The 18,350-nt window shown below is 36.9% G+C and overlaps 1 protein-coding gene across 2 annotated transcripts in view; it reads left to right on the forward strand.

Moving 5' to 3' along the window:
* LOC150084464 (cell adhesion molecule Dscam1-like) overlaps positions 1–18,350 on the forward strand; it is a 616,978-nt gene that overhangs the window by 416,816 nt on the left and 181,812 nt on the right. For both annotated transcript variants that reach the window (XM_090376089.1, XM_090376090.1), the window contains exons 11-12: positions 10,809–10,982; positions 17,185–17,332. In XM_090376089.1, the coding sequence (XP_090232215.1) occupies positions 10,809–10,982; positions 17,185–17,332 (322 nt within the window). The remainder of the gene's footprint in view (positions 1–10,808; positions 10,983–17,184; positions 17,333–18,350) is intronic.

Genomic DNA, 18,350 nt, shown 5'->3' on the forward strand with positions numbered 1-18,350 from the left:
CAGGACAAAAGAGCAAGGTCATTTTCACACCTAATGTATAACTAGTTTATAATATCATGTTAATTTATATTTAAATCCATTCTTTCCGTCTCTATCCTGATGTAGGAGATTGTTCTAAATATGGCTAGCGGTCAGTAGGTTGTATAATCAACCGTAAGTCGAGATCATGGAGCAGCAGTCATAAAATGATAAATTCGAACCTGCAAAAATAAAGGTAAAAAACAAAGTATCAAATATAATATATTAAAAGTACTTAATGTTTCAATTTCGATGATTTTAACGTCGTTCTCGAGGGCCAACCGTCAAAACAAAGGAAAAGGCAGCAATAAGTGATGCCTCTGTTTCTAACATGAAATATACGTAGTACGTGGTTAGGTATAATGAAACCAAGTTATTGTATAAGTACGGAAGCCAGGTTAATCATAGCGTATCGAGTATGTACTGCTAACGTATATTTCATGGCTGACCCGACAGAGGCGAAGGGATGATAAGTAGTAAAATTTACTGAGTGGGGGGGGGGTGTAAAAAGTGTTTATATATAAATGTAGGAGATTATGTTTTCAATGCGGCTAGCGGTCAGTAAGTTGTATAATCAACCGTAGGTCGACATCATGGAATAGCAGTGATAAAATGATTCATTTCGAACCTGCAAAAATATAGGTAAACAACATAATATCAATAATATCAAAGCGTCGCTTTTACACATTAAATAGTCATTGACGTGAGCACGTAGCGAGCTTTTTCTTCACTGCAGCACACCAGCCTACACCGTACGGCCATCGGCTTTTAGTTATTTTTACTACTTATCATTCCTCCGACTCTGTCGGGTCAGCCATGAAATATGCGTCAGCACTACGTACTCAACACGCTACGATTAACCTGGCTTCCGTACTTATACAATAACTTGATTTCATTATACGTTATACCACGTGCTACGTATATTTCATGTTAGAAACAGAAGCCTTACTTATTGCTGCCTTTTCCTTGGTTTTGACGGTTGGCCCTCGAGAACGACGTTAAAATCATCGAAATTGCAACATTAAGTACTTTTAATATATTATTTTTGATATTATGTTTTTTATCTTTATTTTGCAGGTTCGAATTGAATCATTTTATGACAGTTGTTCCATGATCTCGACCTACGGTTGATTATACAACCTACTGACTGCTAGCCACATTGAAAACATAATCTCCTACATTTTTATATTTATTTATGGTCGTTGGGTTCATTCTACTCTTCATAGTAGTAACCTAGGTCTATAATAATTCAAATATTCCTCTTATTATCACTCCAGTGTCTATTACTATTATACTATATATGTATATATAGACACACATATAGTCGATCGAGAGTTAATAAAGGTAGAACGAAATAGGACTTTGGTATTAAAATGGAGCACTGTTCGTAAAGCAATGTCCATAAACTTTCAGGTGTAAACTTTGCTGGTCGCATGTCACATAACAAACAGTTAGCCCCATCTCTGAAATCTGAGCACGTCACTGTGTGTGCATATGTTCCCTGTCACTCGCGCGCACACAATAACCACACACACAGTATAAACCATTATTATGCCTTAAAAGCTTCTAACATTCTTACCGACTGAAATCCAAAATCCTTTATGATTCATTTCTGCTGTTCCTCACGTATAGAAAACCAAACCTTAAAGAAAAATAATATAAACCTCTTTTTCTTACCAAAATTGAAAGGCATTAGTTTAAAGCTTAATAATTTAGTGGTGACTTCGGAGTGCGTTATATTTGATGTGAGACTTTTGTATGCGAAGCAGCATTACATTTTTCTCCACGCCATTTTCTTATTACTTTGCCTTAAGGTTAAAAATAGGAAATGAAGCTGTAAAACCGAGAAATAAATATTCTCGAAGTTCCCCGTGTAATTTTCTGCTGGAAGAGTTGTTAACAGTCAGAGGAATTCACTTCTCGTAAAATTTTAAACAGATCGCCCAATCGTAAGCCACTACACACATTGTTGGTTTGCATTCCCATTTGTAGATGTGCGAGAACCTGATAACAACCATAATTTTCTCTAAGTCTACATTTATTCCTGTTTTCATCTCGCGCTGCGAATGTGTGTTACCTCATTTTCTTATACATTTTTGAAGTTTCTCATTTAATAAAGTCTCGGATATACTCTCTGCATAGTGGAATGTTTTTCATTTCGAAACTGCGTATCATTAGGCACGGGCAATATTCATTGCAGTAAGTATTGATAAACCCGTTGAAGTAAGTCTTTAATCTGTTAATGACACTCAACAGCAATGAGATATACGAAGCAGTTTGTTTCGTTTTTATTTTTCAGCACCGTTCAAATTGCCTTTTTCGCCATTTTTGCTTGCGAAAAGAAATAGAATTTCTCACATATTACTTTTATGGTTTTTAATTTGGGTCATTGCTTATAAAATAAGTGCTTTCTGCTCGCGAAGATCATAAGATATGTAAAATGAAGAAGTATATTTAGTGAAATGACTTCCAGTATTAATGAATTATTTCTAAATGTGATTTCCTTTGGTATATCTATTACTTTACTCTTTGGGCAAAAATAAATATCAAGCTGTCATTGTATTATACACGAAAGCATATAAGCAAGAAACACAACACATCACGAATAAGAAAATATAAATATACACAAAAAGAGAAATTGGTTTTAAGTTTTATCAAAATAATTAATTGACAGCAATATTGTTGTCCGTTTTTCACAAAGCATTTTCATCAACTTGTTACTCTCCATTTATTTTTACTGCGAATTCTCTAATCCAGTGGTTCCCAGACTTGTATACCTCGCACCCTCCACTTAAAATATTTTATAAATTTCAGGGCAACTGCAAATAAACAGATTTCACATGAAATTTAGCTATAAGGATACATACTTTTATATACTAATATTATGTATTAGTTTATAAAATTGAATACATTTAATCTTAATGTTTAATTTATTCTTGAAATCCTAATGTTTAATTTAATGTTGAACTAGGGGGGCCGCGCTCGTTTCTTTTGATAAAATAGAATAATTACAGAAGCTTTCGACACAGTGAACGAGTGAAGAGGTCAGAGAGGCACTCACTAAAAACATGAAAGAACAAATGAGGAACATAAGAATTAAAAGTATACGAAAAACCAGGAACCCTGGCATTATAATAGAGACAGATACCAGAGAGGAGGCACCGGAAATCCTAAAGAATACGGATATAACCAACTATGGAATGCGGGTGGAGGCTCAGAAGCGGAACGGCCCATCAATAGTCCTGCTTGACATCGATGAAAACCTAACCCCTCAGGAATTAAAGGATGAGATCTATCGCAGGAATCTCAGTATGTGCCTAACAGAGGGGGAACAGGAAGAGCACGTAGCGCCGAAATATAGTACCAGGGCAAAAGTACCAGGAAATGTTAACTGGATCGTTGTTGTCACCAAGGGCGTGGCAGATCATTGGCTCACAAAATAGAGTTTTCATTGCCCCGGGAGCACATCTCTGTTCCCAAGTGTTACCGGTGCCTGCGTTTCGGACATACGTCCCATACATGTAACCAGCGAGAGTCCACCTGTGGGCACTGTGTACAAAAAGGGCATGCATTTAAGGACTGCCCTGCCAAGGAACAGCCCCCCTGTGTCAACTGCAAGGCAGCAAAAGCACCCCAGGACCACTCAATAAGAGATGCCAACTGTACAGGTCTACAAAAAAGTCAAGAGTATATACCAATCAAGGATAAATTACGGATAGGCAAGCCACTATACCCACTCAACAACAGATTAAAATACTTCAACTTAATGCACAACGAGCAAGAGTGGTCGCTGACCAATTAAAAATCAAAGCAGAAGAGCAGCACATTGACGCATTCTTGTTTCAAGAACCAAGGGTAACGTAGTTGGATATCCAACCTCATACAAAATTATACACTGCACAGATGACTAGCCATGGGCCGCAGTAGTTATCAGGAATGCATATATTACAGCAGTCCGTATCGCACCACTATGTACTTCTATCAGCACTTGTGCCTAGATCCTGATACTCCTAGGCTCCATCTACCTTCTCTCAGTATATAGTCATCTCGGTGAGGACATCACTCTTGCAACATCACTCATGCAGATGGCTCTCCACCTTCTTCCTGGAAAGAGGCTGCTGGTTGGAATGGATGCCAACTGTCACTCTGCCCTGTGGCACAGCCTAACACCCGACAGAACTGGGTCTAGAAATGAACTACTTGAGGACTTCATTTTAACTACTGCCATTCGGGTTTTCAACAGACCGGGCCACGTGCCCACCTTCAGCAGCTCCCTCTGGGAGAGTACAATTGACATGGCCACGCCAGACTTAGCCCAAAAACTGGTTGGCTGGACAGGGCAAGAATCCTGGACTACTTCGGACCACAGTGCGATCACACTCTCTCTCTTGCTCGCTCATAGTACGCTACGGTACTAAAAAAAACAGATTGGCGTCGATTTCAGGTGGATCTCACAAGAAGCCTCCCCGAGAACGACCCTTTACCAGACACCAGCTCACCCAAGGATTGTGTGCAGAAAATAACCAAGACAATCATAAATGCCTGCGACTTAGCCATCCCACGAAGAAAACCTTACAGATACGCCGTTCCATCGTAGAACGCCAACCTTCGCGACCAAAGAAACGGGTCCACCTCGCTGGGAAAGCATTCCAAAGGGCTCGTGGCCATTCCCCCCTCTCACAATACGGAAGTGGACGCTGCGCGGGAAGCTTATCCACTGCTGAGAAACCGTTACACACTTGAAATTCGCAGAAGCAAGAGAGAATCATGGAGGACCCTGGTAACCTCCACTGCAAACAGCAACCTGTGGGGAATAGTCTTGCGCATTGTAATCAATAAGCTGCCCAGGGGAGAAGTCTTGGACTCCTTGCAGAAACCTGATGGAACCTTCACCACCTCTTGGACTGACTCTCTAAATAATTTTCTTGATGCCCTCGTTCCTGAAAACAAACAGTTAAGCCCAGAGCAAACTCAAATAGTAGCCAGCAATGAAGCCTATGCACTGGACAACACAGAAGAACCATTTAACTTGAGCGGAACAGATGTAAACTCGATTCAGTTCAGCGATTTATGTTTCTGTCTGTTACCAGGGCGCTCCAAGCCATCGCAGGATTCATGCCCCTCTACCACAAGATAGGTATTCTCACCCAACTACTGGATCTGCATCTGGACCTCACAAATGACCATAAGCAAGAAAAAAAGGCGTGTCACCAGCCACTTGCAGCGTGTATGGCAGGAGTCCTGGAATGCAACAAATAAAGGAGAAGTAACGAAGTTCTTCCCCACAATTGCCCTTACGTATCCCAAGCTTCCCCTCTGGTATTCACCTGGACTGCAGGCAACCTTTCTGCTTACTTGGCACGGCCTATTCCAACAAAAGTTAACAGCGCTCGGTATCGAAAAGAATCCTTACTGCCACTGTGGAGATAAGGAGTCTTGGGTCCACGTCATGTACGAGTGCCCCACATATGATGAATACCGCCTACGAATTCTTCACCGAGATACAATCCAACCCCTGCCATAAAGAGTACATCCTCATAAACGATGAAATATCTTATGCAGCTTTCACATGATTTGCACAGGCAGTTATCAACACCAGACGGGATTATCACACCCATGACAGGTATGAAGGGAACATTCCACCATCATTGCAAACCTCAACAGGGGTATAATAAATGCATTTCCCACATCTTACTCTAATTCCTAGTGTGCAGGAAATTATAGCAAACAAGCTATCATGCAAACCCCACTCTAGGGTAGGATTATGCTGGTACCCGCTTGTGAGTGTGGGATCTATGCTGCTGGTACCTGCTTGTGAGCGTGGGATCTCTGCTGCTGGCACTCTGCTGAGTGCGTGATATCCCTTCAGAGCGCAAGGCCAATCGCGCTCATACAGAGGCACCTGCCCCTGTGACTTTAATTCCCTATACCCTCTCCTCACTTCGCCTTAAATCACCGGTGGCCCCTTCACCTTGGTCCATCTCTGTTCCTTACCCTACATTCTGACTCACTCTACTCTTACTCTAATTCCCAGTGTGCTCTCTTCAACAAAAAGATTTTTTTTTTATACTTGGTCCCTGTCAGGAAGCTCAGGCGACCCTGGCAGAGACCAGCCAGAGTATAACGGGCAGCCTGGCTCATCTCCCAGTGGTGGTGGCGGGCAACGTAGGATCCCACTAGGGGCACTGTGGCCAAGCAGCCAGAGACACAACAACAGAACAAAACACAGTACTTCATAAACCAGACATTACACTTGTTCTAGCCTTTGCATTTGTTCTGCATTCCATCACAGAGTGCATACGGCGCAGATGTGGGAAACCACCGGTGGCGCTTGACCCAAAACTCTATGCCACTAATACGTTACATACTGAAATCAAATATGGTATCGCGTGGTCATGCTATATAAACAAAGCGCGTGCACGAGGTTTATCAAGCATGGCCACGCTTGAACAGAAGCTTGTTTTACCACAGTAAAACAAGCTTCTGTTACGTATTTTAGTATTTGTTACGTATTACCACTTAACCCGCATCCTTCTTCGCCCATTGGCTGAATAAATATCACTAGGAGGAAAATTATCCAATGTATAGAAAGATACGTTTAATCTTAAAGATTAAAATGAATTATACTTCATACCTGAATTAGTGGAGTGGTTTGTCGATATTTCTTTGAAAAAATGCTTCATACAAACGACACAAATCTCCCTCTCCTAAAAATAATCAAGTGCGCTGCTTGGGGGAGGGGGGAGGGGGATGCGCCTCACACTTTGTTAATCCCTGCTGTAATCCATTACTCTCATACAGCACATACGTAGATCCAGGACTATGGGCAAAAAATTTCCTTAAATGGTAACGGCCGAGAGGCGCTACGCTCATTTATTATTATTTATTTTATTTATTTTTTCATTTATTAATGCACAACTGTATATACATTCTCAAGATACATATTAATCAATTTATATACAAGATTTATATACACATTTTATATACATACTCTTATATATGCTGTAGCCCTTGTGTGCATATGCGTGTGCCCTGGTATGAAGGGTGGCTCCTAGACATAAGCCCATCTCCATCTATTACTCCTGTGAGAGCTCAGAACCTCTGCGAAACAGCCCTGAAAAAAGTGTTGTATCAAGCCATTTCGCTACCAAGAGGGCAACCTGGATCAACCATTCGCTGTGTGCTAAAATGCACAAATCCCGCATCCACTGGATGAAGTGCCATACGATAGGTGCCCAAACATACCTGCATTCAGGGAGTTCTCCAAACTCTCATCGGATCTGCCACCCCCTACATAATTCCGCCCTCTGTCGCAATATAGTGCAGTTTACTTGTTTGAACACGTCTGGGTTCAGATTATTAACATCTTTTATTTCCACATCAGTGGGCACCCCCGGAACAGCTTGTTTGGCTAGAGGGGTGTACATTATAAATATTCAAGGCGATTGAATTGAATTAAAAGAAAGGAAAACATATTGTATTTACAAATAAGCTCACATAGACACTGAAATTTCAAAATTGTGAAAGTGATACAGTCAATAGTTCACGTCACTGACTACAATAATTCTTAAAATCCTCTTCCATCTGATGGTTTTTAGTCAATCTGTGCAGAGTAACCACGATTTCATCACCCCTTTGAGTTATTCTAGGGCCCACGACATTCAAATCGACCAGCGAACCCACGCTCATCGTATACAAAGAAAACACATTGTCCGTCTGTCTATCCAACTAGAGCAACAAATGGTGCACTGACTATTGCAATCGATGCTCCAAGAAGCCTCAAACCAACTGTAGTTTCACTTTTCATTGTTAGTGACGCTGCCTGCGGTTGCTTGGATTATATAAGAGAATAGGCCTTAGCGTTTTATGATACGAATCTAAAAATAAATTTATCCTGTAGGCGCAGATAAATGGCAACATTGCGGTCCGTTATTAAATACGGTGAACATAAGGTTATTGTCTCACACAACAGAACAGGAAATAAGTATTTTTTTTTAAAGGAAAACGTTGAACAGAAAACAACGTTTGCAAAATGTACCTTTATATTTATTAAATGCTAATTCGAATGAAGTGAAGCGGAATTCCAGACTTTAGATATTTTGGTTTCATATCTATTAATTTGTATCAACGCAAATTATCTTATTTAAAATCACCGAAACTAGCTTATCTCCGGTTACACTTGGGGGAACGACATATCATTTAGTTACAGTACAGACCTTTTCTGTGAAGTTACAGTACGTTATAAAAGATGATGAGGGCGCCCGCCATTATGTTCTTAACACTCCTGAATTCGACAGCACATGTTATTGGCGAACCCTGAAGGGGGGCGGTACACAGTGGAAAGTCTTTTTTTTTTTTTTTTTGCGCATTCTGAGGTCATAAAAATATTACCAATGGGATTTGCAAAAATAAACAATCTGGTAATATCTCAGTGAATAACACAAGGTCACAGAAGTTTATATGAGAGAGAGAGAGAGAGAGAGAGAGAGAGAATACAAGAACAGCGCTGTATTTATCAGTCACTAGATTTGAACTACAGTGAGCCATACGTGTGTACTACTGTACTGTTCGTCACTACGTTTGTTCATGAGAAAGTGTTCATTTTCGTGTACTTATTTCAGTTATTCATTTTTATAAATATTTTATGCAAAAACGAGCAGACAGAACTATCATATTGCATATAAATAATATTGTAATAAATTAAGTTGCGTATAAAAAAACACACATGTATAATGAAATAAACGAATCTACATAATAAATACTAAGCCAAAAGATATTGAAAACATTGTATTGTATGTATTTTCTAATAGTAACTGGTTCCACAGAAGTTTTTAATATTATAGTGGCAAAAAACACGAGTTTAAAAATAGGATGATTTTCCATAGCCAAACTCGTAGATGGAAAAGGAGGAATAACCTCAAAAGGTTCATTCAGGCGTGAAGCGTGACACTCCGAGCATAATGCTGAATTTAAAAATGTTTCAAACAGTCCATAAAGTAGTGCACTGCCCTCTACTGGCATATCTTCCTATGAAATCAATCAATCAGTTTTCTTACATGAACAGGAAGAAAAATGAAAGGAAATCGATTAGATACAAGAGCCGTATTTCGCCCTCTCAAAAGGCAACTGCGAGTTCACTTCAAATTAATGCTTCATTTTTACAGTGATTTTTGTAATTATTTTAAAAATTTCTATCACGGTACAACAACAACAACGTTAATTAGTTCGTTTTTCTTATGCCGTATACATTCCAGTTAATTGCATAACGTAATCCTCGATGGGAATCCAAAATTAAGTTTTTCAAGTTATTACTCTTCAGCAATTTCTGTAAATTATCAAGATTACACTATTACGTTTGAATTTCGTGCTTAAATACGAGAAAACCTTTGAAATGTAGTCCAATCGATACACACCCGTATTTTGTTCATGTGGATCATGTATTTGGTATAAAGCAAGTTGCTGCTTCTTCAGCCTTGAATAATATTCAAATATAATTGTAGATACTTCTTCGCTGTTCAAATAAAGAACTGCAACCATCTCAATTATAACCAAATATCTAAAAACGTTCTGTACCAGGTACATAATGTGCCTGTCGCTAGCATATTTCACGTGTTTTACATTTAAGAGTCATCGGCAGGCGTTAAAAACGTTTTAATTTTCAGATATTAATAAAATTCATTGATAAATAATATAATGTTTTTATTTTATTAATACATATCGGTTTCTGAAAGTATTGGTCTGTGATGATTAAAGCAGAATATATAAAATTACATTGAAGAGATTTAATTCACGACTGAATACACCATCTATAGTTGTTTCATTACGTGTAGTATTTATCTAAAGATCTGATGACATGTCCAAGTTGAAGAATGTTTTCATAAGTGTGCAGAACTCTTTTCCAGTCTCAGAGTTTAATTGTAAGCAAAAATAGTACATTCCAATCTGTAAAAACCAGGTGACTTGAAACCAGATGCGTTTTCCAGTTTCCGAAAGTTTTTTTTTTTTTTTTTGTATCTTAAAACCTTAATATTTCTGTTTCTAAATTCCTTAGCTATCCAACGATATGCTATACGCCCTCATTATCCCGTTCATTACATGAAAAAATTCCTTCGATCACATATTCATATTTTCCACTATTCTGGAAGAACTACTGCAATTTTCAGAGGTTTGAAAGTTTTTCCTCTAGTATAGAGGAAAAACTTCTCAAAATTGCAAAATTTCATTAAATTTTCTCCAGTAGAAGACAAATTATTGTTGCCATCATACAAGTATGATTCCAACAATAAAACTTATAATAACTCGCTTCTGGCGGAAGCTGAAGATGACGTCACCTCCGTAACGCTTTTCGCATGACGGATTTTCGTTACAAAGTTTTTTGGAATAGCGCCAGTAAAAACGTTTTTAACGTCAATATTAGTAACCGTAATGCTTTTTTCGAAGGGTGGCTCTGGTTACGAGACAAATATTTCAGTGGTTTATAATTCTCAAAGATATAATTCTCCGTCATTGTTTAAATTGCTTTTTCTGCCATTAGCTCTGATGAATAAGATTATCACACTGGTCCGAATAAATGTTTTGTTTTCGCTGTTCTGAATTTAGCTTACGACCACATTATTAAAAATTGCATTAAGAATTGCATAAAATATAGCATTCTTAATTTGCATTGGTTGTGTAAATATTATCCGTTAGAATAATTATTAGTTTATCAAATTTCTGTGGATACTTTTAATAATTGTTTAAGTACAATATGTTAAAATAATAAAATCGATTTTTTCTTTTTAAAATTTTAGGTTCGTCACATGCCCAGTACAAAACCATCGTCAGCAGTTCCCAAATTCATATACTCGTAAATGGTTCGCTTGTCATAAGAAGTGTAGACGAGTCATATGCAGGTCTTTATGTGTGTGAAGCTAACAACGGCGTTGGGACTGGACTGAGCGCTATAGTTAAGCTGACGGTTCATAGTAAGTATTATTATTATAGAACTTTTTCTCCTTTAGGGATTTTTCCGCCCTGTGAGAGGTACATGGTTACAATTATTATTGTTATTACTGCTGGTCGAGAAACTCTCTTACTAACTTGCAGGTATTGAAAATCGCGGTTTTCTGTATTTCCGTGTAAGGATTCTCTGAGAATCCTATTACTGCTAAGTTCTTATGAAGGCTCTATCACCATGCCGGTGGTTGACATGGTGGTCGTAATAGTCATTACTTGTTTGATATGCTCCATTCCTTTGACTTCCTGTCTTAGGTCTATATACTTCCTGGTGTTTTCCTTGTATGCTTTCTTTCTCGTATGTTGCTGGTGTTGAGTACTGTCATGTTGATCAGGTAGGTTGCTGTTACCTTCTTGTAGATGAGAGTTATGTCTGTTCTGTTGTGCTGGGTCGTCTTGTTGATTATTATGACACGGTCCTAGTCTAATTTGTAATTAGGGATCTCTAGTACTGCCTTATTATTTGCCATGTGGTGTCCTTTATGTTTTCTCACAAAATTTGTTAACAAACTGTCATGTAACTGGAATGTAAATCGGTATTCATCTACCTTAAGTGATTGCATATAACCAACAATAGATAAGTTTAAGAAGAAAGAATTTAATTTCAAATTTATTTAGATTTTTTACAAATTAATTGTTCATTACTTACACAGTACTTGTATAAATCTATCTACTGTCTTAAGCTGCAATTTCCAAGGTTAACTTAGATATGTAAATATTAACGGAATATATTGCGGCTTAAATATTTTCCAACTTGGACATTTATGTATGGTACGCCATCATTTTTATTTTATTAATTAAATATTTTATGGTGCCTTTGACTTCTACGCAAATACTTTAAACATGTATCTGAAAACTTTCCAATAAATAACTGATAAAGTATTACCTGGTCTCTCGCAAGACTTTTATTATAAATTTGGTGCTGTTGTATCGACCGCTTTTCAGAAAATCTCTGTAGTCTTGAAGTTTTTTACCCATACACCCATTTTATTAAAACGATATCGTAAGGTTTATCAATCATCTTAAGGATATTCCATTAAAGTGTTTTTTTTTCCATTCACACGACACATGCATCCACAAGCATAAAGCTGTGATATTGATTCGTCGTAAATCTTTTTCTGTCTAAAATTTCTTGACTACAAATGGTTACACAATAATTCAATGTCAAGCAAGTTCTCTATTGTTTTAATAAAGTTCTTGAAAATTTATTTCCTTCTCATATATATAAAAATAATAACAACGTAGAAGACTACATAAAAACACACAGTTTTGAATGGGTTGTCGTTTTCCCATGTATGATATAACTTTGGTGGACGAGTTGGAGATTGAATTTTATTTTTACAGGAATGTAAAAATAAAATCATACTGTAAATACGATTATATAATTCACTTCATATTTATTCAACAACGTACACACTGAAAAATTATCGAAATTTCTGAGTAAATGCCATAAAAATTAGTCATAACTAGTAGAATGAAGAATTAAAAATATACGCAATCCTTTTCTTAAATTAACATCTGGGAATGACATCTCTACAAATCTTTCGATAAAACCTGGAGATATAAATGAATAATCATTGTATTTCTTCAAAGATGCAGTTAAGCCTTTTCCTACGTGGACTGAGTAAAAGGTCGTCTGCAGAAATGGAAATGGTCTTTGGAGTCTCGAAAACTTGATATCTGGTGTTGTGGATTATCTGGTATTTTGAGTTCTATTTAGTTATTAATTTTTTTGTTACTGCATATTGCCCTTCGTCGGACAAACTGCTTATAAGCAAGCCGAAGGTTTCTTCTCGATAGACTTCACTGTTTAGGTTCTGAGGGCAGTCGATCCTGAAGTAGTTTCAGTGTAGTTCTGAGTTAGGAGACGTCCTCTCTGTTTGGTGTATTTTTGTGAGGTTCATTCTTAAAAGCAGGCAACTTCGTGCTCTATCTCTGGGTGATAATCTGCAGATATCCGCGCGTTGATTATCTAAAAGACGAGATATGCCAGAAAGGTAACGTTAGCTTCTCTCATTATTAGTTCCAGTTAATCTTGAGTCTCTTTTATAGAGTTATTCTGGAGATTGTGAATGGAAAATCACGTTTTCGATAAGGCCAACTAATTGTTTGAAATTTTGCGGCAAGAAAATTTCGTGAATATGGATTGTGGTGCAGCTGACCAGATTTCGGAATTTACGTTATAAAGGATTAGATACAGATTTCTTAAACTTAGTTTGTGTCAAGGATGACTGAGAAGCCTTTATGCAAAATAAAAATATCAAAATATCTAATAAGAATAATCTGGATAATATTCAATCTTGAGATATATGGTATTCTTAATGACTAGCACAAACCCGGAACTCAAGGCAATCCACTGATTTTCAAGTTAGTCCTTTTAATATGTGTAAACAGCCAATCATCCAGCTTGTGCGTCGATTATAATGTACCTCCTTTTAGCAGTCATGGTCATAAATGTTCATCTGATTAAATCCGTGCATTTATTCTTTGTTATTGCACTATACATTGCAAAATCTGGCGAAACACAGCCTACTGCTACACACTGCCAGAGTTGGACAAGTTGGTTCCTTAGTTCCGGAACACTGCGTTATTCATGACGGAAGGACTTAACATATTTCAGTTTCAGTTAAGCATAGAAATAAAATTGGTGCATTATAACCCACTTACTTTCATAAAATGAGACCCTTTCCAACAGGTTGTTATTCAGTGTGGACAATGAAAATCATAAACAACAGGAAACAAGCATGAACCCAGTTCTCCCACTTCCTTCACTAACTAGAAATCCTATTTATAGGTTTGCTGATTATACATAATGCATTCCGCCTTCCAGTTTGAGAAAAACTGCCTTACACATACTGCTTCACCTTGTTCAATATCTTTCACGAAGTCCTTAAATGCCGAGCTTCAGCGTGACAAAGAAAACTTAGCTAACTTTAATTCCATAACCCTCTTAGTGACTGACTACCCCGACTTTTATTCCCTCTTGGCATAACACATCAGAAATATTGTCCTCGTGATTAGCACAGTTGGTAGAATCCCGTCCTACCCACACCGGCTGGAAAAGATTGTGTTCGAGTCCCATCGATGACATGAGGAATGTTATGGGCCTTTTTCACAACGTGGCTGAGTTAGTCGATCTCAGATGAGGGTAATATGGTGTTTGCTCCCGGAAACTCGGGTTTTTCGTCGAGTAAACGGAAAGTCGACCACAGAACACAAGCCATTTACAGACTGTATACTCGGAGCAATATGGCCTTAGGCCCTGATGCTTCTAAAACCCCACAACAACGTCAAAAATATTGCTTCCTTTGCATTAAAAAGTATATTTTATATTTCGCTCTCGGCGTTACTTTTCTTCTAAACAACTCACTCTGCACAAATATCACATTTGCCCATAGAATATTGTTTCCACATCTGGATTAGTGCGATCAAAAGCGCTCTCTCTCTCTCTCTCTCTCTCTCTCTCTCTCTCTCTCTCTCTCTCTCTCTCTCTCTCTCTCAGGGCTCTAGACTCAGTTCAAAAGAGGGCAGACAGGTTCTTTTATGATCTGTCTGTTACAAAGTCTTTCCGCTCTGATTCATAGATGTTCTGCTTCTGCTGCTTGATTTTTTTTCGATACTTCCATGGGCACCGTTTTTATGAATTGACATCTAATTCATCCATTGCCTTTCAAACCAGTCCGAACACGTGCGACAACTAGTCAGCATCCATTCACTGCCCAACTCCAAACTCAAAGAACCGTTTTATCCCCTTTCTTACCTGTCCTTTCTCTTTTTTTTTTTCTAGAACAACCTTCCTTCACGTGTGTTTTTCTGAAAACTACAATGTACAGAAGTTCTTCAAGTCTAATCAACAAGTGTTTTCTGTGTTCTCTGCCTACAATCCACACATCGTACGAATTACTATAGGTCCTAATAACTTTATGTTTGGGATTTTCATAAAAAAATAATAAAAATCCAGATTAATTATTATTAATAATAATTATTAATAATATTAATAATTATTATTATTATTATTAATAATAATTAAGGGGTGAGTAGACTCAAACTTCATAGGCCACGTTAGATCCAGCTTCTTCAGCGTGCAAAATAGGCACTGCAGGCTTCGCAAATGGGCTTGATCTATAGCGATGCACAGAAATAAAAATGTAAAACATAATTTTCTGGAGAATATAAATATCATAAATCCCCTTTTACTTGCCTAATTTTGTAATTAAAGTTTATTTCCCAATTTCTGTAACTACTATTGTATTTTTTTATATAATAAAAGTTATAATTCTAAAAACAATATATTTTATCTGATATAGAGATGCACTTTTAGAAAAAATTCGATGGGCAGATCTCAAGATCTTTTTTATTTTAAAGTTCATGTGATGAAAAATATTCCCGGCCCAGCTCTACTGCATACAACGAGCTATTACTTTAGTATGCCGCAGAGTATAAAGGGAGGACGCCTATTTTTCACTCTGAAGAAATGAATTCGAAATTCATCCGTGGTAGGGCTCCGCTCTTGTCTAGTTATCATTTTGAAAATAATTTTTAATCTACTTAGGTTGAACGAATTTATTCACAAATCTTTAAATCTCCCCACATGCACAGCATGCCATACAAAGGGTTTATTAGATTCCATTCATGATATTGGTCCAATCCGAGTAATCGGCATTTGTAACTAGTCTGTCTTCTTCTCGTTCACCATCCTTTAATGTACTGTCGTAACGCATCTCTAATGGCACATCACTACAAAAGGCGTTCACGTGGAACTTCAACGTAGTAAAGTTTCAAACTCTCATTCCAAATAGTTCTGTAACTGTTGAATTACATGCCTGCCATATGGAATAGTGTTGTGTGGCAGTATTCATTAGCAGCCGTTGACTGCTCTCTCTCTCTCTCTCTCTCTCTCTCTCTCTCTCTCTCTCTCTCTCTCTCTCAAGAGGAGGTTTATCTTAGAGCATAATTCCTCTCGTTTACTTCACATATCTCGGCGTTTTACACGTCAATTTCATTTTGAAGTGATGAATATGTATGTGATTATTTAAACAAGTTTTGTAAGGGATGAGTAGACTACATCATCATACGCGTGGAATCGAGCATTCCATTTCAGTGTCGGTTTGCCATTCCGCACTTAGCTTCGTTTGTGTGTGCGTATGTTAACCAAAATGTGTGTGCATTTAACCCAAGCACAGAAAAAACCCTGAAACATAGCGATTGTTGAAAATTTTCGTGTTGATATGTTTTACAATGCAGTAAAAATCATTGGCATAGCGACAGCCAATATAAGCTTTTGTGCAACTCACTTCTGCTCCACGTACGTCATTATTTCCAAAAGAAATGCTGTGTTTTCTTCTTCACCAGTCTATTTTTCACCTTTTATGATTCCAGAATCTAAAGGTTTCATCCTATTGGAGACCGCTGGGGTTTCAGGCAACTTACCAGAATAAAGGCTTTCTCTTGTATTTCTTATTCTTGCTTTTTAAGTAAATAGAACAATACAAGGGCTAGGAATGACTTCCAAACTTATTATATCGGCTTCCGTTTTTTTTCCCTTTTTATTCTATTTCGCAAGTTCCTTCTTTCTTTTCTTTTATTTTATTTCATTTTTTATTTTAATTCCTCGGTGCAGTTCTTGTAATCACATTTTTTTCTGAGCTAAAAGAATCGTGCCACGAAGTAATCGGATATTTTAGGGTATAAATAAAATATATCTTCCACCTTGAGTTATTCCCCAAAGAGATTATAGGAATTCTGAAATCGTACTTTTAAATAATTAAGGTATTTAGTGTAACGAACTCTTATCACTAATCAGGATTAAGCTGTGAAGTCAGTTATCGGCGCACATGGTGGAGTTCATTTGCTCCAAGATTACTCGATTATTTTATATGTTTTAAGAGTAATTAACACCTGATATATAAATTTACACATGAGTGAATGGTTTTGAAAAGATTGTTTTTAAAGCGTTCATTCATTTGTTATTATTATTATTTTTGCCCTAGAAAACATAGAGTTACAGTGTCTTTCGAAGTCATTAATACACCATGTTTATTAGTTAACAGAGGAATTTGCCATGCTTAGAACTAATGCGTGATATTTATCATCTTTTATTTATTTAAAAATATTTCCGGATTTTAGATTTTATCGGTTTCATTCTTTAATGCTGATTCGATTTTTCAACAGGCGCACCCCACTTTGAATCAAAATATACCGTACAGATGACCAAGAAAGGTGACAGGCACGTTCTAGAATGCCAGGCTTCTGGAGACAGACCTATAACGTTTTCTTGGAAGCGAAACAATTTGGCCCTTGATCAATCGGGAGACACCAGGTAGTCCAGGTTTGACATTTCATTTTATTGAATTCTGTAAAAACCACTAAGCTACTTAGTTGAAGAAAAATAATTTATTTCCACAAAGGAGATAGTTATACGATGCATAACGTTTCAAATCTGGCCTCTTGTTTAAGATAGAATGAATCGATTTTCATACCGGGTTAATGACAGTGGTCTCCGATTTTTCAATATAGCGCACACTTTTACTCCAGTCTGTTTTCACTGCAGAGCTTTTTTAAAATAGGAACATAAAGTGTATCTCTGCAGTTTTGGAAAACTATTTGGTAATACCATCGTTATTATTAAATTTAAAATACATTACTTTAATATTTATAAAATAAATTGGAAATTAATATATAAAATATTTATCTAACTAGTTAGCTTATTTCTGAAATCATAATTATTTACAAAATTAACTGGTTTTCAATGGAATTTTGCAGACTTCTTAAAAACACAGTACAAATTAGGCTGCAGCGTCGGTAATTACAAATCCGTTCCTACTAATCGGTGGATATCTATTGATATTAAGAGTTTCAAAACTTCATAAAGCGCTGTTAAATGAGTGGTATCACTCAAGTTGAAGACCACCATATCAGCTATGTCAAAATTATTTAATTCAATATCTGATCCCGTCTTTAGTGGCAACGAATTAATCATTTATGGCCAAGCCTTAAATCAAAATTTATTCAGAACATAAACTTTATGGTAGTGATTAAAGTTAATTTAGTTTACGGGTTTATTCAGCAACTGTTATTTATGGGTATACTAATGAGCATGGAAAAGTAATTCTTTGCTTGCTATTGTTTATGTCATTTATGTTATGGCAGCAAGTAATCTTAATTTTTTTACAAAAATCATCAGCTATTCTCTGTTTTCAAAAGACTTTCCGAATAAAACTAAATACATATGAAAAGTTAACCGTAATAACTGCCTGCATAGTATTAATGTTTTTTTTTTTTTTTTTTTTTTTTTTTTTTTTTAAATCTCGGTGAATACTTCAGATAAAACTCTTGTC

This window comes from Mastigoproctus giganteus, chromosome 6 (assembly GCF_048544385.1).
Source record: "Mastigoproctus giganteus isolate SK-2022 chromosome 6, ASM4854438v1, whole genome shotgun sequence".
Classification (NCBI taxonomy): Eukaryota; Metazoa; Arthropoda; class Arachnida; order Uropygi; family Thelyphonidae; genus Mastigoproctus; species Mastigoproctus giganteus.